General features: G+C 38.0%; 1 protein-coding gene across 2 annotated transcripts; it reads right to left on the bottom strand.

Annotated features, from left to right (window-relative positions):
* Positions 1–8,481: 8,481 nt before the first annotated feature.
* Positions 8,482–24,320, bottom strand: LOC122833583 (RNA-binding protein 6). Of its 2 annotated transcripts, none has more exons than XM_044121280.1 (22): positions 24,228–24,320; positions 23,606–23,659; positions 19,595–21,050; positions 19,412–19,501; positions 19,240–19,309; positions 18,384–18,457; positions 13,837–13,911; positions 13,432–13,711; positions 13,073–13,331; positions 12,840–12,909; positions 12,461–12,563; positions 12,303–12,361; positions 11,596–11,716; positions 11,373–11,470; positions 10,439–10,789; positions 10,199–10,348; positions 10,045–10,110; positions 9,619–9,843; positions 9,457–9,531; positions 9,243–9,343; positions 9,085–9,136; positions 8,482–8,998 (listed from the first exon to the last, which is right to left on the bottom strand). In XM_044121280.1, exons 2-22 carry the CDS (start codon positions 23,644–23,646, stop codon positions 8,906–8,908), a joined length of 3,909 nt encoding a protein of 1,302 aa, XP_043977215.1. In that variant the 5' UTR covers positions 23,647–23,659; positions 24,228–24,320; the 3' UTR covers positions 8,482–8,905. The 2 variants fall into 2 exon arrangements, with proteins under 2 accessions (XP_043977215.1, XP_043977216.1); XM_044121281.1 differs by having other exon boundaries at positions 9,086–9,136; positions 12,461–12,545.
* Positions 24,321–25,024: the final 704 nt, after the last annotated feature.

Raw genomic sequence — 25,024 nt, 5'->3', positions numbered from 1 at the left:
TACAGAAATCTATAATGCTGCCACTGATGTTCACTGATTGGTCAAATGGAGTAGAAGAACTGAAATATCTTTTGTAAATAGTAGGAAAATGTCAGGTGTAACAGCAACATGTCAAAGGTAAGTCTGCACAAAATAGTAATATCCCCAAACACTGTCCACATTGAGGCTTCGTCAGAAATGATTTACTGACGAACAGCTGCAGAAGTTGCATAAAGAACGAGCAACACTAACGATGGCTCTCCTCCGTCCTTCACTGCAGACACAACGTCATGATCTTTGCGAGTGGTCACCGCTTGTCAGGGAAAAGAGTAATACTCAGAGAGGGACAATAAACTGTGGGCTGTCGGAGGTAATCCAGACATTTTGGTAGCAGCTGATAGACTGAGTTCATAGGTCAGAAGTTTGATTAAATAATAGTACAACATGAATATGACAGGTTTTAAATTAATGGTCTGAGAATCCTGCAGATAAAGAATGTCTTTTACATCAACAGAAAAGTGAACAGAGTACTTCTGATTCTGAATATGTTTTTACAGAAATTACTAATACTGCAGTTAGAGCTGTCAGTAAGTTTGTTACTTTTAAGAAGATAATTTCTATTACAACCCCACTTTCACTGTTGTTGGCTTATAACAAAGCTAAGAAAAAAGAGAACATTTTGTCTAACATCAACCCCCTCTACACCTTTAAGTGTATATCTGAGATAAATTAAAGTCATATTTTTCTTGTGTTGCATCAGTGCAGACGTTTTAGCCGTCTCAGTGATGTAGCAGTAAAGTATTCATTTGATTATAATATCATTTTCTTTCACTCCAGACGCAAAAACAAAAGGAAAGAAATTCACAGCATCTTTACTTCCAAGTTAAACATTTTCTCACCTGAATAAGTGCATATTTACTTGACAGAAAAAGAAAATGTGGTTTTATTCAGTAAAATTATTGGTTTATCACATGATTTTTATAGGATGCCTGCTCTAATATGCTGATTCATGCAGCACTTGACGTTTAACAGGCTTACATTAAGACACTGCATTCAGGGAGCGTTGGCCCCAAATGGCTCTACTGTTGTTAAGTGCTGTCTCCTGGGAAGGTGGAGAGGTCCTTTCTTTTATTACTGGATATGTGAGGCATTACATGCATAATATTAAGGCTACAGATGGCCTCATATTAAAAATAAAGCTGTTTTATTAAATTTATCTAATGGACTTTGGAGGCATTTTAAGAGAAACATAATTCATGAGCAGACACTTCATATAAACACATATGAAGTTAAACAGACATGAAAAAAGTCTGTGCAGTATGAGTTTGTCACAGAAATGGCCTCTCATTCAATTAACTTTCTAGTGTAGTTCATTAATGTCAAAATAAATTTCCCTCTGGTTTCAAATGGAGCAGTAAACTGTGCCACTGGCAGACTTGCTCTTGTTCTCAAACCATATTGCAAACAGCGCAAAGCCACAAGTAGAAAGTAGAGGGAATGGGAATCCCTGAGCTCTGATTGTAGCATTGCATGATTCCCGTCTGTCCTATCCATTCTCATTTGTGTAAGAGCACATGCAACATTACAGATCGCCATAATCCCTCAAAGCTGACGTTTGTGATGTGGCTGTAAATGTTACAGATTTGGGCCTGCAGAACCAGGAACAATTTGCGAAGCAGGTTTTCCCTCAAGAAATTGTGCGATTGTGTTCCAACAATGTTGATGTAGAAAAAATTGTACTGAACATTAAGAAAAACATCCTAAAGCCAGCTCTCCATAGATCAAGATGTAATGCTGGTTGAGTGACAGACACAAACAATGCCACGTCTACATCTGTTTTCTAGCTCAGTGCTGATATACTTATCCCTGGAAGAAAAATTCATAAAATCTAGTGTTGCTAAAGCTAAACGTGTGTCCCTGACCTCCGCCTACGGAGGGAGAACCAACGAGACCAAGGAGGGGTTCTGTTCCTGAGTAAAACGTTGGTGTTGCAAGCAGCTTTCAGCACCTTCTGATTCAGTGCACATTTAACCAAAAACACAGGTAAGAAGTCTGTAAGGAGGCCGAAAAACAGCCAGTTTTTGTCATCAGGGGATGGTAGCTGGGATAGGAGTTCCAGCTGTTCCGAAGCATTCTCGACATATAAAGCGTCTGTGATACCCTGAGAAAGAGCGGGAGATGATCATTTTCACTTATGAGTTTCTCTGAACTGGTTGGAGTAGTTTTACTTGGGAGTTTCAGAAAGAGGAGAAAACAGGGGCACCAGAAAGTTAAATGGATGACTTTATATGAGACATTAATGTGCTGAATCTGTTCTCACATGTTGATCTTGCCAGAAGACGTGAAGGAGTGTGGGTCTACTTTCAGTTTTAAATTCAGGATGAAGCCCACTGAGCTCGAGTTATGATTATTTCCTTGTGTGAAAGAGAAGGTTTTGGGCCAAGTCTGACAACTTTGACCTACACTCAGCTCAAAATCCAATATGGTTGATTTTTACTTATAACACAGACCCCATAATGTTCTGGCTCTCAACTAGAACACAGGCAATTTGGGTGTGAGGTCATTGCCACATATGACATCCAAGTTCAGAGGTTTATGGAACCCACCAATAAGCTTTTCTTCTGTCTTGATTCACCCAATTAGAATAAGAACTGGAATATGTAACTGAACTGTTGTAACAACAGCATTTTGTTTGTAAGTAGAAATATTGTATAAAACATCTATTAGCAATGGCAATGTCAGAAAATGTTGGACAGAAGTAAAATTAATATGGAGGAAACCTAATCTTATCTTCTCGTTCCTGTTTAAATCACATTCTTGTTACTGCTGCACCGCTCATTTCAATTGCAACTTGGAGTAGTAGCAATTCAAAACTATAACCATAGTTATAGTTATACCAAACTATAACTAATAACCAATTTCTGCAAAAAATAAATAAATAAAAAATGCTGAGAATCTGACATTCTTCAGAAATGTCACTATGTCCAGCGGTCATTCGGCTGTTTCATTTGCTCTAAATTATCAGTAACATTCTTGTCAGATATTTCCAACCTGGATTTACATTTTCCTCTGCCATGACTTCAGACATTGTTTAATTCCCTATGTCTGTGCCAAACTTACCCATTTGCCCCGCCCCCAATTTTTTATGATACATTAAAAATGTATTAAGTCATTAATTATACAGAGCGGAAAATCTAATATATGTGTGCTTGAACCTGATGACCCCTTATTAACCAGACAAATAGACAGAAAATACTCACCTTGAGGGCCATTTCACTCATCCTTGTGTGAACAGGGATGGTTCTGACAATATTTTTATTTTTCCTTCAGGCTTTGTTAGGACAAAAATCTTAATGAGATTTTAAATACATTCTGGACACACACACAGAACTTATTGCATTTTATTAAATCAAGACACTATTCAAAAGTAGGATGTGTTAGAAATTTCTTAAACTTTTCTGTTTGGATCTCTGCATCAAAATTTTTCACCGTATACAGAAAAGGGTCATCTGGGCATATTCTTTCTTTTCTGACTGGAAAAAAGAAATGAATTTCTCACATGAAACATTGTTATGCAATTAACAGTGATTGTCTGCACTTGTGATAGTACCTGAGACAAAAGGAATCCCTGTTCATTCCAGCACTTAAATCTAATCTTGTGACTGAGTCTTGAACATGCAATTAGATTATTACTTATTATTTTATTGCTTATGTTGAAGGGGGAATATTTTGTTGCCTTTGGGCAAAGTAGCTTCCACCTAATTATGCATGTTGAGCTTTCATTGAAAAGAAAAAAAAAAAAAACTCCTGTTCCCCACCCACAATGCATTTAGGAAAAATACTTGCATGTGTTTGCGTATGTATAGTAGAGAGTCAGCAAGATGAAAAGTACAATTTGTGGCACAAGAATCTAAAGTTTATTCTGTAGAATTGGTTGAGAAAGGCATAATTTCTTTACACCTGGTAATGAGGTAAAGAGACTTACATATATGCACCAAACTTGTGAAATCCCTCGACTATTTGCACTTACTTAATTGTAAGCCATCTTAGACAGCACCTGTCATTCTCTACATAATATCATCAGCCATTTTTTAATGGCCGCCACAAAACACCGTCTTTGTTGCCCTTAAATGAAATTTGGTGACATGCTTTAGGTCATTGTCCATTTGGTAAACCCAAGCTTTAAGGGTGTATTTATTTCCTTGTAATGACCTTTTGTCATCTATTTTGTGAAGTCCTTCAGTTCCTCCTGCAGAAAAAAAATCTCACACATCATGATGCTGCCAGCCCTGAACTTCTTACTTTCAGTGAATCTGTTTCAATTCGGTCAATGAGAACTATTTATAAGGCAGACAGTCACACTGAAGGTTTTGAATCACAGTAGCTCAGACTTGCTTAAAAATCTGATTGTTCAGTGTTGAAGCACAGACCAGAACAGCTGTCAGGAATATGAGAAAGAGGTTTTGAGTGATCATTACACAGGATTCCTGTGAATCAGTCAAGTAGAGTATTTTTGAAGAGTTGCATTTTGTTAAAACAAAAGAGGAATCTTCCAACTGCATGAACATTATATTGAATTGTTTTCAGCACAGCTGTTGTTTCTGTGTCAAAGCTGAAATCCACGATTGATAATCATAGAATGATTACCAAAGTGTTTCAAAGTTGTCTGTACTGTTCTCACAGACAGGGTTTGGCTGAAGTAATGCACCCAGTGCTATGATGTGTGTTCCAAATTATTTTGAGTACATTTCAGAGATGATATTAAAGATTAGTAATCAATAACACACATTCACTTTGGGCTTACGCTGGAAAGGAAAAACCAGATGGTAAAAGTTGCTCAGACAAGCACGATTTTGCACAGATCATGTGATTGCAGAGACTTTTTGTTTGCTTTGGGTAACCACAAACACATGCGACTCCTTAAGGGAGTCACTTTATACCAGGATACGCTTTTGATGGTCGGCCATGATGGACAAAGAAAAAATTTAGGAAACCACAAACATCCTCCATGTAGCCATATTTAAAAAGTTTTTGTTTATAGTGTGTGGATTTGAAGGGCCTTAAAAATGCATTCATTCCTCTTATTTTTTTTCCTATTTTATCTGGTTACAACCAAAAACGTTACTATTTTTGTGAAATAAAAATAAATAATATTTCTAAAGTTTTTACAGTGGACATCTAAAGATTGCTCTGTTAATTTGTGTTCTGTTAGCTTTTCTCCTTTATATCCATTTCCAAAATCCAGGGTAATAAACTTGCTTCCTTGCTAGCTCCATGTAATTTAATCTAAGCATAAATCCAGCTGTTCTGTAAAGGCCCCAGAGGTTTGTTTGAGAACATTAGTCAACAAAAAGCATCATAAAAATCAAGACACAGCAGATAGGTCAGGGATAAAGCTGTGGAGATGTTTGAAGCACGGTTAGGATGTGAAACACAATCCTAAACTTTGAACATTGCACGGACCACTGTTTAATCTATCATTCTAAAATGGAAAGAGCAAGGAACATTTCACCAAAATTGACTGGGCAAGAACATTTTTATTCAGATAAGCACTCAAGAGGCCCGTAGAAAGTCTGGAAGAGAAGCAGCAATCCTCAGCTTATGCGGGATAATCTGTTGATGCAACAATTGGTCACTTACTCTAAAATTTGGACGGTCATGAAAGAGTAGCAAGAAGGAAATTGTTGTGGAGAACCATATGTCATGAAGATTAGGACAAGGGAAAAAAGTAAAAGAAGATGCTGTGGTCAGACGAGACCAAGCTCGTCTGAAGATGAAGACAAAATGCTACATACGGCAAAACACTGACCAAAATGCAGATCTAAGTCAAATTATGAATCTGTGACAAAATGAGATTATGGATGTTATTACAGACACTGCCAATCTAAATTTACTCTGAATTCCTTTTCAGAGAAGAATTTTTAAACATTTGATTCTACAGATGTGTATAGGCCTTAAAACATGTGCAGCTATAGTTTCAACAAAATGCTGAAACTATAGCATTCTGCTATAGTTTAGTGTTAAACTACGTCTTCTTTTCCTTCAAGACGCCAAATCGGAACTTTTTTGTTCTAGGTCCTGAAATCCAATAAAATGTGACAGATGTTCTTTTGAAAGGCACTTTAAATTCATTAAGAGGAAAATTAAATGAAAATCTATTTTTTTTGTGGCAGTAAATATGGAGATTAAAAAATTCTGCTTATCTTTTTCAATTGGCAGACCTCAATGTTATTTTTTCTTTTCTCCTCTCACCCACAACTCACATCTGAACTTCTAAAACACCTGCTGACTGTCTCTTCTTCTATTTTACTGCCAGAGTTTTCCACTGACTTCACCTGCCAGCTGCTAAAGGACGTCAAGCTGCGATAATTGGCCCCACTGTCCATTCGCTGAGCGATCCTGTCCTCTGCCTCATGCAGACGAGGGAATAGAAACATGAAAGTTTCTGCTTTCAGTTTGTCCTCTCATCTCCCCAGACTAATTGAACATCAATTCTAATTCCATAGACCATTAGGATAGGATAATGACATCAGTCACCAGGAGCATGGGATGGTTTTTTTTTTCTTTCTTTCTTTTAGGTCGTTTGGCAGAGCTAAGCAAGGATAAATGGAAACCAATCCACACATAAAAATAAATTAATTGAAAATTGGAAGAACTCTTCTCTTGGAATAGTCTTTTGCTTGAGCAGAGAAAAAGAAATGTTAGATAATTCCTCCCCAGTGATTTTATTTCATAAATCCCAGGTTTCTCTCAGTCTTTTTAATGCATCTCATATTTGGATGGCAAAATAGCCTGAGCATTGTGAAAGACTTTGGGATTATGTGCTGACAATTTTGTTTAAATTGCAGAACTTCATGCCCCACAGAATCACGCATAGTGCCAGTCAAGAATGTTCAACTACTGTCAACAGTCGTGCAAATATTTCATATACAAGCAAATATTTGGGCGCCGGATCAAAATCTGTTGCAGTGCAAAAGCTTTCGTTTGATTAATGCCCTAGATTGCAGTAACACAGAGCAAAAAATAAAAGAACGTGGTGATTTCGACCAATCAGCGGAAAATGGCTGCAAATGTGGAAGCAATTTTGAAACCTTTGCATGTGATCTGTGTTTATTATCAACATAGACATCCAATCAATCCTTCTTTCCAAGGACAAATGGACCAACAGTGACCACAAAAAAGCTATTTACACAACAGCTTGCATGATTTCTATTTGGACAAAACTGCCCAGTTTTATGCAAGTGTAAATAGACAGGAGACGATTATGTTTTTTTCATCCCTCCAAAACAAAGAAGATAAAAAGTATACCTTAGATCGAAAGCTCACCCATTAATGATCTCTGGAAGTAAGACGGGGGGATTTTTCACAAGATCTGTGATCATGGCTCTTGTCTTGCATCCACTCATTAAGGAAATGTAACTTGGAACTCTGCATAAGTATGCATACAGCTGGACCTTATAATGTGACACCAACATATGATCTTTAACATATGTGCTCTGTGAGGTGGAAGCTTGGCTGAAGACTGCAGCTCCAGGGAGATGGCTTTGGGTAACATAGGACAAATGGTATAAAAATAATGACAAATAAAAAGACAAGTTAAACACAAAAGTTAAAATACTCATTGAGACAGACTCTCAGGATATGCAAAAGGCTTCAATTAAATGTTTTGAGAAGATTCTTAAATTCAGAAAAAAAAGATGGATTCCACAACCCTACGGCAAAATTTCCATCTGAAAGTTTTCACTTGCATTTATTATATTTGAAGTAAACAGAATGTAAAAATCAATAGAAAAGATTGATCTCTTCCATCCCAGTGCAGCAGATCCAGATTAATTTAGTTTTGCAACTGTGCAACCTCTTATCTTTTGGTTCAGTAGTTTTTGCGATACAAATGTAGGTTTTTGACATTATTTCATAACTACGCAAAACCAAACAAGTGAGATAGTTTTCCAACAAATGAAAAAATGTTTATATAAAATTACTGTAGGTTTTTGTAAAGGCTGAAAATGTAGTTTTGCTGACTTGTCTTCAGTAACAGGCTCCACGTGTTGCAATTCACTGGAAAAGAAACATTTAGTCATCTGAAATTTGATTTACATCTGCCACAAGCAAAAATATCAGCAAAATCCAACGTCTATCTTTGCTGCTTGTCCTTAACTAACGCTGCAGTTTTGTGTCCATATTATGCTCAGATGAACTGCCAGCACTGAAATCAAACCCACCGACACACGCAGAACAAAAGCTGTTCTAGAGAAAGTGGACTCAGTTTTTTTTATAAAATATCAGAAGGAAGGCTGATTGTTATAAAAACATCCATCGCTGAACAGTAAAACTATAGGTAACAAATAAAACGTCACTGGTGGGGTATTCAAGTTTATTAACCGAAAAAATGTTCAGGAGACAAAATCCTGATTAAAACACATGGTTCAGAAGCATTTTTCTTCAAAGGAAAACATACATTTTTGGGACAATCTGAACCGCTGCATACCATGAATGATCAAAACAGAAAAGAATGACATTGTGCCACCTAGTGGTAAGCTAATAACTTTACAAACGTACACCAAGAGACACTGATCTTTACAGTTTACTTTACATGAGCACATATAGCAATTTTACCAAATAAAAAATAAATCAGATTTAAAATAAATCTGTGGCTAGTGTGAAAGTATAAAAAAGCAGGCTTCTCAAATATACATGGCACAAAAAATCAACATGTATTTTTCTGTACAAAATCCATTGCAGGGGAAATTTTTTTTGATCATTTAGATCAGTTTAGTTGAATCTTTTGTTTATTTATCTCAGCGTTTCACATCATAAACTGAGAAATGGTGTTCCATAGTGAACACATGCTCATGGAGTCTTTCTCAAGCAGAGGTGGTCGTCGTCAGCAGTTCACATTTTACATTTAATGTTTATTCAGAACAGATCACTCAAGTTCCTTAAACCGTGCAAACATGGCTTTGCGTACTGCCTGCTTGTAGGTGTTGTGGTCCCAGGATGGGGAGTAGTTTTTTTTTTTCTGTTAGAAAAATTAAAAAAAACAACACAATTTACTAGATGATTCCGAGAAGATGCATTAAACAAAGAAGAAAAAAAAACACCTACTTGGACGGGTTCAGCACCTAAACCTGGCCTCTCACTAACTTTGTTTGTGTCCCTGAAGGTGAAAAACACAAGACAAAATTAAAAAATAATGAATTATCTAGTATATTTCCCATACTTTTTTTTTTTTTTACACTCAGCTACTTTGCACTCAAGCATACCTGGAACTTCCAGCCCAGTTGCCATGTTGTTGTTGCTGCTGTTGGTGATGCTGTTTCCGTCTTTTCTGTTCTGGCGATCTGGAAGATTCTCTGGTGCTAAGCTGTGGAGAATAAACAGCACATTTAATAACAATCACTATCATTTAAAAAGTATAAACTAATTACATGAAAGCTTCAGTTGAAAAAACCCCTTACTTGACAAATGTATACCGACCTGCTTCTCCTGGTTTTCCAAAGCTTCCAGCTCCTTTTTCGATCTCTTGATCTTGAGGTGAATCTCCATGTTTTGCTGTTTAGGGAACAGGCTGAGTGTTAGAAACTAAACAGGATCTGATCAGACGCTACGACTTATAATGTATAGAGTATGAGTTAGTACTTTATGGAGATCAGAGAGCTGCTGGTGGCGGATTAGAGCGTCTTTGTTGGGGAACTGTCTCCTGCACAGCAGACAAGCCATTTTCTTCCAGTCCGTAAGTCTGTCCTTCTCCTCCGTCTGGCTCTTCGGAGTGCTTTTAATTGCCTCCTCCTTGTCTTCTTCCACCTCTTCATCACTTCCAGCTCCGTAGTCTGAAGCCAGCAGACCCAACGAGCCCATTGGACGCTAAAACCAATACAAAATTTAATAAGGAGAAATAGTCACAAACCGTGTTGTACTGTTTCTGACTGAGTCATAGTTAACTGCTTTAATATATAACGCTAATTATTCTGTATGAGTTTCCATTTTGAATTTAATTACTTGAATTGAAATTTCAGCTATAATGTAATTTATGAGGATGCAGATGTTTGGGAGAGGACGACTTACTTTAGATTTTTCATCTTTCTTGACAGGAGCAAGAGGCTTCTTAAAAAGATCATCAGCACCTGTGATCTACAGAAACAAAAGAATATTAACAAAAGTTGTAGCTACACCTGCAGAACGACAAAAAATTATGAGAAGTCGAGGATCAGGTGCCAACCTTCCGCTCAAAAATAGCAAAAGCAGCATCCGCTGACTTCGACTGCCTCTTCTCATCGTCGACTCCAGACTTCAGGACCGGAGATGGAGAACGCACCGTTTCTTTCTGACGATTCTGGATCTTTGCCCAGCGCTCCATATCTTTCATTATCTGCAAACAGCAACAACAGAAGAGTTAGTCCTCACCTATCTGTTATGCAAAATCCACCATGATATGTGATTACATTACAGGGAACGCCACCTTAACAGCAGCGAGACTTCTCGGTTTCTCGTCTTTGCCGTCCTTCTCTTTGTCTTTCTTCGGAGAGTCCTCATCGTCCTTTCTCTCGGGAACGGCAGAGAGAGATTGGACGGATCCATCAGAGCCGTCTGCAGAACCAGCAACAGGGGCAGCAGAAGCCTGGGGAGGTGCTGAAGGCTTCTTCATCTCTAATGGAGCATCTGCAGCAGGGTTGGAGAGAATGGCTTGATCTTCGGCAGTCATGGTGGGAACTGGGTGGGAACCCGCAGAACTCCCTCCTGGAACTGGGATGTAGGTTTTTGATGTTCCATCCCAGTACAGGTACTCCTGGGTTTGAGCGTTGTAGAAATACTAAACAGAAAATATAGAAAATTAGGGAATTATTTTGCAAAATATTCCCCCAAAAAAGCAATACGTAAAAAAAGGGAATTTTTTTTTTTCTAAATCTAACAAAACCTGTGAATTTGTGAAAGAAAGATCAGTTTTACATGTTTATTTTTAATTACAACACATGTTGTGAAAGTATCCAAGGTAACTTATTATAATTAATACAAAAATGTAAAATTGATTTCTTGACAAGCATTGATGAAGCAAAATGTTTTTGTGGGAACGTTTTGTAAAAAAAGAGAAAACTTGAGTAATGCCCACAATGAACGAGATCTGGCTTTCTCTGTTTTCACCTCTGGAGGACCGGGAAAATATTTTAGAGGCCAATAACGACAGACGACAACATTGCAAAACCTCACTGCAGAGTAAACAGTGGGATGTTTTCAGTTAGAAGCTTCATCAGCTTCGCAGCAATTAGAAATGCATTAATCACACTTTTCCATGGTTTATTTAAAGTACTGCATATCCCTGACAATGTAAGCTGGTTTGGCTCTTGACCTCTTAGGCGCTAAAGACAGAACTGCACATTTATGTTCTGGATTCTCACCCTTGAGTTCGGATCGTAGTACAGTGTCGTCTCCGGATCGTAGTAGAAGCCTGATGTTGAATCATACAAGTAACTGGACGTGTCTGGAGTTTCAGAACCTGGAGAAAGTTTGAAATGTTACAGGTCTTCAGAATTTAATAGCTGATTTACAATCTAAAGTGGGTTTTATATTTTTATGAATATTACCAACTTCCAATAGTTCTCTAAATCCATGCTTTCTCACCATAAATGTAAGTCTGTGATGCTTCTGGTGGGGGCTGCATTTCAGCTGAATCTGTGGGAACATGAAGTCCACCAGTTTGCAGTGCTGGGGCTGCACTAGCAGTTTTATTATAGTCCATTCCCTGCATAAAAAAAAAATAAAAAATTGCAGTGTCCAAATTTTAGAAAACCAAGCAGAGTCTCAAGTTAAATTATCATCAAAATGCTTTTTTTTTTTACTTCAGTAGAATAATAAAAAAGTGAACCTTGAATACATTTCTGTTCATTTGTACATGTGATGAAAACCCAAGATTCAGTTTCTTAGACGATTACAATTTTTACATAACACCAGAGAACCAAAGTGACACCATGGTCATTAGAGCCAGTATTGGTGGTGTTAGCAGTGGAGACGCATGCAAAATCCTGCCAAAATATAAAATCCACCTGTTCATAAAGACTAGACCAGGAAACAGGCATTAAATTAAGACCAGTTGATAGCATGGCGTCCAAAATCATCAGTGACTATAGAAACTTCCCACTGGAAGCTCAACAACAGTGATTATCATCCATGGTTATGGAGGCCGTGACATAACATGTCTGCACTAAAAGTCATTTTTAATTATGTTATGTACAGAATTTGGGATATTTGAATTGGAGTACTGAAATAAAACTAAATGAAAATGATAATTGCATTTACTGTAATCCATCTGTTAATAGTATGAAACCTACCAGACTAAGGCTGGGGTCTGACGAAGGAGCAGGATTCATGCTGATAGTCATTAAATCTCCTAGTGGTAAAAATAACATGTTTAGGTATTTCAGTACAAAATTTCATTACAAAAAAAATGAACAAATAAAAAAAATAAAAAAATCTGAAGAAAAGTCACCTTGCATTGCAACATCTGTTGCAGGAACGCCAACCATAGGAAGCAGTAGAGGATGCAAGTACTGTGGAGGTGGTGGGAACGGCTGCTGTAATAAAACACCAGTCTGACAGATTTGGTTAGTTTTTCCAACAAAATCCAAATGTTACACACAGATATCACACAAAGCTGAAACAGTCTGAACAAGTTTCAGTTGTTGCTTAATATGGTAAAAATTAAAGGAAAGTATTTAAAAAGTCTGAATGCTGCCTTTGATAATGTTCTTATCTGTTCTTATTGTGCACTTTAATTAGTTCGACCACTGTTTAAATATTCTTATTTAACTTCACAGGTTATGCCTCAGTTCCTGTTTTATATGATCTTGTCTCTACATAAAACTTACTCCTGTCATGGCATCTTCAGATGGGTGCCCAGCCATTGAAAGGTTTGGTGCATCATAATCTCGTTTCAAACTAAAGCAGAAAGAAAATTCTAAGTCAATTCAATAAGAAAAATATTGATTAAATACAATCAATCAAATTAAAACAAAAATTAATAAAAAAGAATCAAGGAGAAGAAATAGATTTTCAACAGAAGATGGGTGAAAAGGGAAGACTTTCACTCATGGAGACTCACTTCTGGTTCTTGAGAGGTCTTGCGATTTCAGCATGGACTCTGACTCCATCGATACACAGCGGCCTGGGTTTGGTGATGAGCTCCACCAAGCGCCTTACTTGCTCGTGGGAGTCCATGTCGACAAAGCAGAAGCACTTTGTTCCAGGGGGCTTTCCCTTCACTAAACGAACGTTTCTCTCATCCAGATATGCAAATGGATCCAAAGCTTTTAGGATGGTCTCTACTGTGGTGGTGGGTTTCACATTCTTGATTATCATCGCTATAAAAAGCAAACAAAATAAAACAAAAAAAACTTAAGTTAAAAGCCTTTAAAAAAAACAAAACAGAAAGAGATATGGAACAAGTTTAGGTCAACATACTTTTGCTGTCTTTGAATACAGACTTGAGGTGGTCTGACATGTGAAGAGGGCTGCGGTTAAGTGACGACTCTCCTGGAAGCTCAGTTTGGTCTTGTTGGTGCTGCTGGTCGACCTGCTGCTGCCACGCCTCTGGGGTCAGGTCAGTGTTACGCTGAAACTGACCGAGAGGCAGCTCCTCTACAGGACCTTTGGCGTTTAGGTTGGTCCTCAGATTGTCTAAAGGCCTGTCTGATGGGGGTAAATGCGAGTCCAGGGTTGGAGGTCCTCTGTGATCTGGTTCCTGTTAGAAAAAACAGACAAAGACAAAAAGGTAAAAAGATATTAAAATATTTCTCAATGGGGAAACAGCTAAGTACTGTCTTCTTACATAATGATGAAAATCAACAATTCTGTAATCATACTCACAAGAAGACCTCTTCCACACTCATTTGGCTGGACGTACTCCATAGCAGACGTTCTAGTGCCAACCTTTATGGATCCCTGGAAAACAAACAGGCAATGCAGTTAGAAGTCCACCACATCGGTGACCCAGCTATGATGACATCCAGCATGCACTATGGGAGGTTTTATCCGTCCCGTATAATGCAGAGAGTAAAACGGCTCAGCAGTTATTGGTGTGGAGCCCGGGTCCGTCGCCTTGCCGCACACTAGCCATTTATCGTCCAGAGTAGGGTATCTTCAAAGAAGCTAGCATTTCGGACTCTGGCGTTTGGTGATTTTATTCATCATTTACGCGTCTCCTAGTCTACCCAGGGGTCAAACAGTTTTGTGATTCATACCATGTCTGACCACAGTAAAAGTTTCTCACCATTTTTAAAGTTGAAAGAAATATCCTTGCATAGGACTCAAGAAACGTGCAGAACCTAACGCAGATGCAACTTTATTTGGACCATAAGTTAACAAGTCGAGATGCAATGATCTGGCTTTTTCGGGACGACATCAAAGATTCGACGAATCCGACTTTTTTTTTTTCCTATGGACGATAGTATCAAAGAAGATGTGTTGTAAAGCCTTTTGGTAGAACTAGCAGGTTAAACTCAACTGATAGTAGGAGAAATACCTAACCTGTATTTGATTTTAAATAACATCATATTGGTTGAAATGTTTGCCAAAAGGAACAAATTCTTAGTTATGGCAAATTTCACAACTGCCTACAGAAAAGAATAAATCACTTTTTGGTGTTCGACTTTCTTATCAATGATCAGGGCAGATCAAGGGAAAATTGGCAAACTCTGTCCTCTGTCTGCTTGATCTAATAATAAGCTCTCTGAGTTTTACAGTTACAGTTCAAAGTCTGAAATTTACAACATAAAAAACTACCAATCTTAATATAACCATTCTTTAAATTGAGATTTCTTATTTCTTTTAGGGGGAAAATGGTACATTAAGCTGGACTGCACCAACTGATATGAACATCAACCATGGCAAAAAGGAGATCCAGAGCAATTGTAGGACAAAGTGAGACAGATGTCAGGGTTTCCCTCTGTGTTTCATAAGCCTGGTGGGCCACCAGGCTTTACTTCTGCCTCCACCAGGCTAGGCATTGCTTATTTAAGTCTTTTTAATGTTTGCATTTTTAAGATTTTATAGTCGGTGTCCAGACATTAATCTTTCAATAACACAATTATCAAGTGATATTTTCAAATTTCCAGTCAACTTTAAACATTTCTTAACTCAAAAACACAGTGGGCCGCTGGATGAATGACTGCCCTAGCACCCAACCACTGGGCTTAGCAAGTTTTCTGGGGGAAACCTTGGATGTGAAATAGTCCATAAAGGGGGTTCCAATTTTCTTTTAAGTTTATTTTTTCTAATCGTTACTAGATATTAAGGAGCTTTAAAAGACACCAAAACCTAAGTTTGCATTTAGATGGCACATACAAACACAACTTCACCCGAGAGTCACTCTCACAGCAGATTCTTCAAAAAACGAACAATGTCTTCATTGACATCTCCTTCCATCTGACTTTACTGCCTCAAAAATAAATCTATAGCTTAAAAGTTCCCTCAAGAACTACCAAAAAAAGTTACAATTTACATTTAAAAATACCTAACAGTGAGGATGCTGCTTCTGTGGTGGCATAGTTCTCTGATAATCACGCAACCACAAACTCCTTTGTAAGAGTCACATTTTGATTTATCCCATTCAAGTTGATTTGGGAAGAACACAGAGCAGCTTTCAGAGCAAGTAGATAGAAGCCACTGGAACCAAAGAGGGCAGAGCTTACCCAGCAGCACCGACACGAGCACATGTATGAAATAAGTGATATACCAAATAACAGAGCGAACACGGTCATGATCTTCATGCTGGCCATCCAAATTCATTCAATATCTTCCATTCTCAATAAGCCTTCTGGAGCAGATTCTGCTGATGAATGCATTTTTACAGATTAAACCAAGATTCCTCCGGTTGCGTTGTTCCTCTTGCAATCTGAATTTGTATGCTGTTGTCATATGAGAAATTGTAGCTCGATCGCATCCCCATCGTTGAACTTACAAATTTCCGATTACCTCTAGAGGCAGATAACACCAGTTGCTCAAGCTCAACCTTTAATTCTGCGTAGATATAAATAATCACAAGGTATGCAGAGCACGTTTAGGTCACGCATTGAATATATGATCCAAGAACAGTTCAGTTCAAGCAATTAAAGGTCGACTCGATGCACGTGAAAAACCCGAAAATGGAAGCCAGCTGCAGCCATCGATACAAGTCAGTCCACCAAGTGGCTTTAATAACGGCAAGTAGAAGTTGAGTAGAAATAATTAAAAAAAAACAATAATCACAAGAATAATTAGAATAAAAGGCAATCAAAACTATTATCCATAAGAGGTACAAAATGTCTGAATCTTAAGACAGAAATTCTGGCTCATCTGCTGAGCATCAAGACAAATTGGACAAAAACACAAAATGACAAAGTGCTGCAAGCAATCCAAACAAGGACAAGAATAGACTTGCTATGCTGAAAACCTTGAGCGCAGTTTGAAACAATCCAAAAGCTCAGAAGAGATGGAAAGTCAGAGCATCTGCGTTTAGAAAAGCGCACACCTGCACCGTACCCGTCAACCACATGAAAACCGCTGCAGACATAAAGATATTTAAATTTATCCCATTCAACTGAAAACCAAACATAGTCACTTAAGAGTTCTCAAAGCGTTTGACATAACCAGCAAAACTAAAATTACATACAAAATCTGGGGAAAATAAAAACCAAACTAAAGTTAAACATAACAGAGGACATATTGAACCTCTTGGTCAATGAATTAAGAAAATTTAAGACTTCAAGTGCCACTTTTTAAGCCTTAGCTTTCACAAAGTCCTTGCAAGCTTACTAACTAGCCAACTAAAGCAACAAAACATAGAGCTGCTAAAAAAAATGATAAATTGCTGATATTTACTTAAAAAGGATTATAGAACAACTTTCTCTGAGTTGGTTGCCATTCAACCTTGTTTAAGAAAACATGTTCCCAGAATCTGCCTTAGTTCTTAGTTTAGATTATTCACACAAAACAAAGGGAGCTCAGCTTCACATTAGAGTGCGCTTGGACACATGAAACCAACATCGCAGAATCAGTAAAATGACAACGACATTGAAGTAGTTCATTGCTTACAACACAATCTCCCTCTTCAAACATCAATCCGTCAGGGTTTCTATCAGGTGAACATTTAGCATTACTTTCAACACTCTATAGAGCCAAAACAAAGTCACAAATAATAAAAAAAAGACAAAGAGGAACATGTCTGAAATGGGCTGTTGCTAGCCCGGCCTTTACCGTTTTACATGATTGTGCACAATTCTCATCTCCCTTCAGTGCTACTTCTGGTCTTTCTCCCATCGAGCTTGATTTCTCTGGTTGAATTTCAACCAGGCCAATCAGTGAAAAGATGGCGAAGTTGCAAACAATGAAGTTTTTTTTTTCTGCACTGGTTTAGAATTGCAGCTTGCTTGTAATTTTACCAATGGCAGAGGAGGATGTAAACAAAACCGTTCAGTCCATCTTGGGCACACTCCCAAATATTGAATTAAGATTAAAAGCCGCCTCGTTCGGCTCGTCAATTCCCTCTGAACAGTGAGGGATGGTTGCGTAAAGCACAGGCAAATTTCAGTAAGATTCATAGTGTTGAATTGGCACATTTTATACATCGCGGGCAAACCTTAGTGACTGCATAAAATTTAAAACTTCAACTGTGTCCATGCCTCCAGGAAGAAATTGTTTCTCAATAGCCAAGGGTCCAGACCCTCTGTACGGAGCACAGCGCAGAACAAAGGATGTTTTTTACCAGGCTAGGTTGTTGCCGTCATGCTGTTAACTTACACCATATGGCTAAACTGAGGGAAAAAGAAAATGTTTAAAAATCCATTAAATCCTAAAATTAGAAATGTTCACTCTATATTTGTAGATGAAGTATTCTTCAATAAGATGGCTGGATTTTCCAACATTATCCTACAATTAAGGCACGAAGCAGCATTACAAGGACTGATGTTCAAAAGAAAAACGCTGCCTCTGAGCACTGCTTAAAACTTCCGACTGATGAGTTTGCGTCTCAAACAAATACTTTACACGGCAAATTCCTCGTACTTTTGTTATTTAGCTTTTAAAAATAGTGTTAGAATGGAGAAACTATTATTAAAAATGAATGTAAGTATTACTTAAATGACTCGATGAATGTTGAAGTCTCAGGTGCAATGAATGGGGACTATTTTCTGTTTCATGACGAAATGCTTGTTAGCTAGTGTGCAGCTAAAATATGTCAAGCCAGGTTTTTCCTGAATTTACTGAATAACAACTTCAGTAACATGATTTTGTGGATATATAATGATGACAGCAAGATATTTAGGATTAACATTTTGGATTAAAGCCCCTTCCCAACACCCCAGCTACTGAGTGCCCTCTCAATCCCTTGTAATCCAGATGGGAGAGACAGCCGTCTCAGAGTGACGAGGATGGGCCACCTTGTTGGACTCCATGAAGTGGACTGCATCCTCGAGGTTTAAAAACTCCACATAGGCCATATCGTAGCTGTAACCTGGGGACAGCATTTGAAATACAGATGGGTTTTTGTTAGTCAAGGTCAGAAATAGAAAAATAAGCATTCGTGAAAACATCGAGATCATTGAGAGTGCATTTTCACAGATTAACCGAAACACATACCTTTTTGAGACAACTTTTGTTTGATTTATTTTTTCTGGTTACTAGGCCATTTACTACAGCTTATATAACCAAGACAAGTCATTGGGTTCAAGACTCCCAAACAAATGGCTGTAAATGTTTGCATGGCGTGAACCAAAGATAGTTCAATGGCGTTTGGAAACATCAAGATGGAAATATGGACTTAGGACATCTCCTTTTATAAAAGACTTGGTCTCATGTAGACATTTGTGGCACAAATATAAATGAAGTTTTTCTCTACAGCACTTTTTCTGTTTTACATACTACGGACATGAACCGCGCGATACCGAGACAGTTTTCATTTTCCATTCGGCAAGATTTGCTTTTTGATAATGGATATTCCTTCTATCCCAGATCTTCTGTGACAACACTTAATATCACTCCAAAAGTTGCCAGTTAGAGAAACCCTCTCTTAATCCCCAAATGCGTCATCCTTGGATAACAAAGTTTGGCAGAACAGAATTCCCCCAAAACGTATTTTCACTGAGCGAGTTCACAGACACCACCAACAACGAAAGCAACCAAGAACAAAGAAAAAAAAAAGGCAAAGCTTCACATTTTGTTTCAGCGAAATATCGAGGGACATATAAGCGATCGACTGCCCCAAACAAATTACAAGAGAAGAACCTTAATTCTTACCTGGCACAACATTTTGGATTTTTATCCCCTGCATCGGTACGCCATCACGGACTGCAAAGGCTCCAAGAATCTGAAAGAAGGAGAGTCCTAGATGATAACAGCCCTCAGCCTCTGCAATTACAATCCCCAAATTTATCATGTTAACTGAAAGTTGTACTTCTTTTAAAATTACCTGGTCCACTGAGTCAGTCTTTGGAATACCACTTATGGATATAATATTTGAAACTTTGTCCTTCACTGATGCATTCCTGTAATCTCGATCCTTTTAGAGAATGGTTATGGGATATAAACCAGAACATGAAAATTACAAAAACAATGTCTTCACAATAAATAGAGTCAGTAAAAAAACACATACCTGGGAACCAGAATCTGTGAATTTTGAAGGTGTAATTGGATTAGGGTCCTTTACAAATTTTTCCGTGGGTGGAAGTTCTTCGTGTTTGTAATCAAACGTCCTTCTTGATGCTGTTCTGTAATCTATGTCCCTGTAGTCCTGATCTTCTGCTTGAATTGAGCTGTTGCTTTGGTAGTCTTCTTCCTCCCCCAATTTTTCCCTAAAACGTATTTGTTCAGGTGGAACGTCTTTAATCTCTCTAAAAGGATCACTTGGCTCCTTAATCTCATGTGAAGGTTTATTTTGTTCTTCAAGGTACAGAACCCTTTCATCATGACTCATTTTATTCTGGATATACTTCGGATCCCTTTCTCTGGGCCATTCTTTATCGTCTCTACTGCAACGACCTGTTAGAGGGTTTGTTTCTGGCATCAGATGATCCTGTGGACCCTTCTTGCCAGGTATTGGTGGGTTTATTGAAGGAAAGTGGTCCCGCTTGTGAAACGGTGGTGGGTCCCTCACATTCACATTGCTGCTGAGACCAACCGGAAAACTAGTATCAGGTCCACCTTTCAAATCTTTCCCCAAAAAAGGATTCTTGTCCTTTTGACGGCTCTTCCATTCTTCGGCGAGAGTCATCTCCTCGCCACTTCTATAATCCATTAGGGGGCTACCGCTTGTATCGGGGTAATCTCTACATCCAACAATGTCTCCTGGACCCTTAAACTCTGGCCTCCGACCAAGAACATCTGGGGGTTTGTCTAATCTTTCTCTTTCAGTTGGAGGGAACTCACCTGGACCAAATCTTAAAGGAGAACGGTCCCTATCTCTGAAGTCGACAGCTGGTCCAGGCCGATTCCTGAAGTCCATATCAGATTCAAATTTAGCTCTTGGGTTGAATGGTGGCCCTTCTCTTCTATCATTATCCATGAGTCTCCTTTCATGTGGAGTTAAGTCCATCTCATAGCGATCAGCATCACCAATACTTCCTGGGTGCCTGTCAGGCATGTCCCTAAATCCATCATCTCGTTCCATTCGATCCATGGGAAAGCCTCTTCTTCCATCAATATCAGGCCTGTCAAAGCGGTTCATGTCATTATGGAACAATTCTCTGTCCCTCATGTTTGAAAATCTGTTGTGTGGTTCCCATGGAGGCTTACCCCTCCCTCCTAAATCCCTGCCTGGCCCACGAAAACCAGGGTTATCAACAATTTGGTCTCTAATGGAAATTTCAACATGCCTTCTAGGATGGAAGTCTTGATCGTTCCTGGGCATGAAGAAATCTCTGTTTGGACCTCTTCCTCGCATATCACCTGGGGCCATATCATGACCGCTCATGGGAAAACCATCCATCCTTCGCTGGTCCATAGGTGGAAAATCAAATGGTCTAGGGCCCCTGTGGCCCATGTTCATCCCATCTCTATAATCAGGCATTGGACGATCTCGACCCCAAAACATCTCTCCACGGTGATCACCACTGAAAGGTAAATAATACTATCAGTATGCTGATTAATTCAAAACAGACAATTGCTTAGGGTCAACTTGATTTTTTTGGTTTTGGTTTCTTCATTTGCTAATTTGCTATCCAATTTTAAACCTCGGCATTGGCATTTTGTCACTGTAAACTAACAGTGGTTTTTTTGGTGAAGTTGAGGACTTTCATGAAATTAAGAGGTAGAATAAAAATACTTGTTTCATGCATATCTGAATATTATCAGAAAAATTCCTGTTTCAGCAAGTCCATTCTTACACAATAAGACAGATCACAACCCTTGATTAGGGACACAATATATTGTGAATATATTCTGAGAAGAAATGTTTGGATGCATATTTGATAGCTAATACATTCCAAGAGTCACATTGTGCATGGCAATAAGATTTTCAGCCTGTGCAGGGACGAAAATGCTGAAGTACATAGTGAGTGTGATGGAAATAGAAGAAAAGTTAACAACCTTTTGACAAACATTCAGAAACTAGTGGAACTAATTAAAGGAGAAAGTTTGGCTCCTTGTAAACAATCTACTGTATATTGAAATCAGGGGTGGCTAAAGACCTTTGAAGAGTAATAGAAAACAAGCAAAAGCAGGAAAATATAAAGATTTCAGCTTAGTCTAAAACAGAAAAGTTAGTTATCAACCTAAGGACCTGTTCAGACCTTACATTCATCTATACCAATTGGACTAGAGCTGAATCGAGGAGAGAGTGGCTCAAACTACATTAGACTGATTCTAAGCAAATTATCTGGAGTGTTTTACAGTCTGAAAGCAAACTGTGCAGAGACACTATTAGGACAACTCACTGACAAAAGCCGAGCAGCACAGTCATTACCTGCATGTGTCTCAGTTTAGAATAATGCACTTTAGAAACAACATGCTCAAAATCAAGAACAGCTGCAGCAGCTGTTGGGTAATATAAAATAAAGATCTATCCACAAAAGTATTCAGAAGAAAACATTTCTGACAAAAAGTTGAGCAGTAAGGAAGTAAATGAGAAAGCCAACTGCACTGCTGTTGACATCAATTCCTCCATCATTGCCAGACAAAGCAAAGTGTTGAGTGTTGATGTATATTCATTCATTCAGGAATCAGGCGATGCGTGCAACAAAGTTGAATAGAAACAGGTGATAGCAACTGGTAAGACGTTTGGGTCTTACAGGTGGGAGACTACAGCTAGTTAAAAATGAATGCAGAGTGGAAATAGTAACTTAATTAATGAGATGCAGCTTGTCCACGCTAAGGGAACAATAAAAAAAAATATTAAATGCACTGATCATTTTAAACACAGGTGTCAATGGTTGGTGTCCTGCAACTTTCAGATGAGTCTCTGCTATAAGACACCTGAATTAAATAATTAGGTCATAAACAGGACTTGTTGGTATATTGAGGAGCTAATTCAGCCGCTGGATTCTGGGTTGTTGCACCAGTGACACATGTAAAAATGCTGGACAGCACCCCCCCTCCACAACCCTGTTGACTGTTTAAAAATAATACTGGCTACTAGACCACAATACCTGTTTTGCCTTATATTAGCACTGACTGGTGAATGGCTGTTAAAATAAAACAATCTAAAATTGCGCTAATCAGTGAATGCACCACTTGCAACCTCTACCATTGATAACACTCTAAGCAACACTCTTTGTTTAAAGGGAAGTCAGAGGTCATTGAAAAGAAAACAGTATTTCCATGACATCTGTTCATAAAAAACAGAGTGAGAGTGACACTTTGAGAATATAAGAAACAGGCTCAACTTACTACATCCATGTTAATCTGCTTTTATCCTTTTGAGCTTTTAGTCTCATTTATGGAACATCCTGGATTTGGAAATGTTGGCAGTCTTTTGGCCAACTAGATGTTTTGGAACTGATACACATTCTCCATGGAGTACACACAGGGAGCCTGCTGATTTTATTCATGCTGGTTGCACTAGACGTGTTAATTACTGATGCAGATTAAATTAAATTTCGAATCATTGAAGATTTTAAAAAAGTAGTACCCTGTTTTACAGCACTCTTCTGCTATGACCTAATGAGTGCTCACAGCTGGGAAACCAAGTAAAAAAATTAATCCTCTTCTTTTACCCAATTATAGTATAGTTTTTAAAACAAAATCACAATAGACTAATATCTGTTTACTTAAGGCTAAACTTTACAAAAACAAGACCAGAAATCAGCCACACAGCATCATAAACTGTAAAATGATTACAGAGCAAGTCTGAATTATTCTAATGACAGATGAGAACATTGAGAGGAAGGAAAAGTGGATTTATGGCAACCATTTTTTTTTTGTCCTTGCAATATTCAATTAATATCAACATTTCCTGCTTATCATGGTGCTAGTTTTGAACAGTCGTGTTAAAAAGTGCCAGCTATACTTAAACAAAACTAAATATAAGAATAGGACATTACAACTGACTGTTGTTTCTAGACACTACATTAAAACAGAAATGCAGTACAAACCGACCAAGTGCATATTTTTTACTAATAACATAAGGTTGCTATAAATGTGTCATTAAGTACCAAAGATGTTTCCTTACCGGAAGGGTGGTCTTCCCCGAGGTCCCGGTCCATCCCACATGTTTACAATTATTCTATATTTAGAAAAAAATAAATATCATGATCGTTCGAGCTATACAGGAGGACGCAACACTTTGTCCAGTACAATAACACCCCCAATAAATAATCATATACCCGGTTACTCTTTAAACGACTGACTTTGTAACTTATTTTATTTTAGCAGCATTGTTATTTAATGTCACGACGTAGATTCTTTGAAGATGGCTGCAACAACGTCAGCTAAGTGACAGAAATGACTGGGGGAGTGACTGTTAATAATGGTGGCCGGCTAACTGTAGCTACCACAACAAGGCCCAGTACATCTCCGCAAAAACACAAGCAGAAAAGTCATAAATTACAGCACTGCATTAGGATTCAGAGAAATTTAACTAATTAACACGGATGCGACTTAACACAAAAAACCTGATTTTGACGTGAACTCAAAGAAAGAAACAAGTCATCCGCTGACGCTTTGAGCTGTCATGACAAGCTAACGCTCAACAGAGTTGAGCGTTTAATCTGCATTTAATCTTATCCTAAACAGTCTCTACCACAGGGATTAGATTTAAACATTGCTAATAATATTTCATCTAGAAAACCCACCTTGGCTGTTCTTAGGGATTCGTTTTTAATTAGAAATATTTTTAACGACTTTCTCGTTGAAAGAGCTAAAACAAAAATGGAGACGATGACGCTTCTTCTACGTTGAGAATTAATGGTTGTCAGCTAATCCTCTTAACAGCGTCACCTTCTGGACTGGAGGGTGTAAGAGAAAACAATGCGTTTCATTTTTGTTTTCCAACGACTTATTTATTCACGATCAACTATTTGGAAAATATTCAGATTTGATCATTCTCAATAAGTTCAAGTATCTGATTTTAGCTTTAGTGTAAATGCTCAGCTAAACTCAAACATTGCAATTTCTTCACTTCTTCTTCACTTTTCTTTCTCTCTGGTGTTGCTATTCAAATCCCGGTGCATATTAACAGATGCTGCATAATTCCAAAAATAAAACGGACATGAGTAGTTTAAACAATAAAACTCTGCTTTATGCTAGTGCACGCCTCATGCATAGAAAAACATCAATTAGTTTCTTCAAAAATCCAAGTCTTTTATAAATGACTTTAATGATCAAATTTGACACTCTGTGACAAATTTGATCGCTATGTGATTCTAAATCAGATAATACATCATGCCAAATCTCCAACAGTGCTGTCCCTTTTTTTTAACATTATACAATACCTTAAACTTTACTGAACGTGTTAATTTGCACATCTGGAAAATTCTGTATATTTTTTAAACTTTATAAGAGTAAACTCCTGACAAAATGCAGTTCTTTAATAGATTACTGTTTTTAGACCACTCTTCCAATATTTTACGCTCAAGTTTCCATATCAGAT

Source organism: Gambusia affinis, linkage group LG07, assembly GCF_019740435.1.
Source record: "Gambusia affinis linkage group LG07, SWU_Gaff_1.0, whole genome shotgun sequence".
Classification (NCBI taxonomy): Eukaryota; Metazoa; Chordata; class Actinopteri; order Cyprinodontiformes; family Poeciliidae; genus Gambusia; species Gambusia affinis.
The sequence above is the reverse complement of the archived record's forward strand: the minus strand, read 5'-3'. Positions and strand labels throughout refer to the sequence as shown.

Bases quoted from the DNA above. Each gene is read 5' to 3' on its own strand.
- LOC122833583 (XM_044121280.1), bottom strand. From the start codon at position 23,646: ATGTGGGATGGACCGGGACCTCGGGGAAGACCACCCTTCCG. The intron at 13,912-18,383 runs GTGGCCCATCCT...TTTGTTTTCCAG, and splicing joins ACTTCATGGAGTCCAACAAG to GGATCCATAAAGGTTGGCAC. The intron at 10,790-11,372 runs GTGAGAATCCAG...TTTTCTGTTTAG, and splicing joins ACTACGATCCGAACTCAAGG to TATTTCTACAACGCTCAAAC.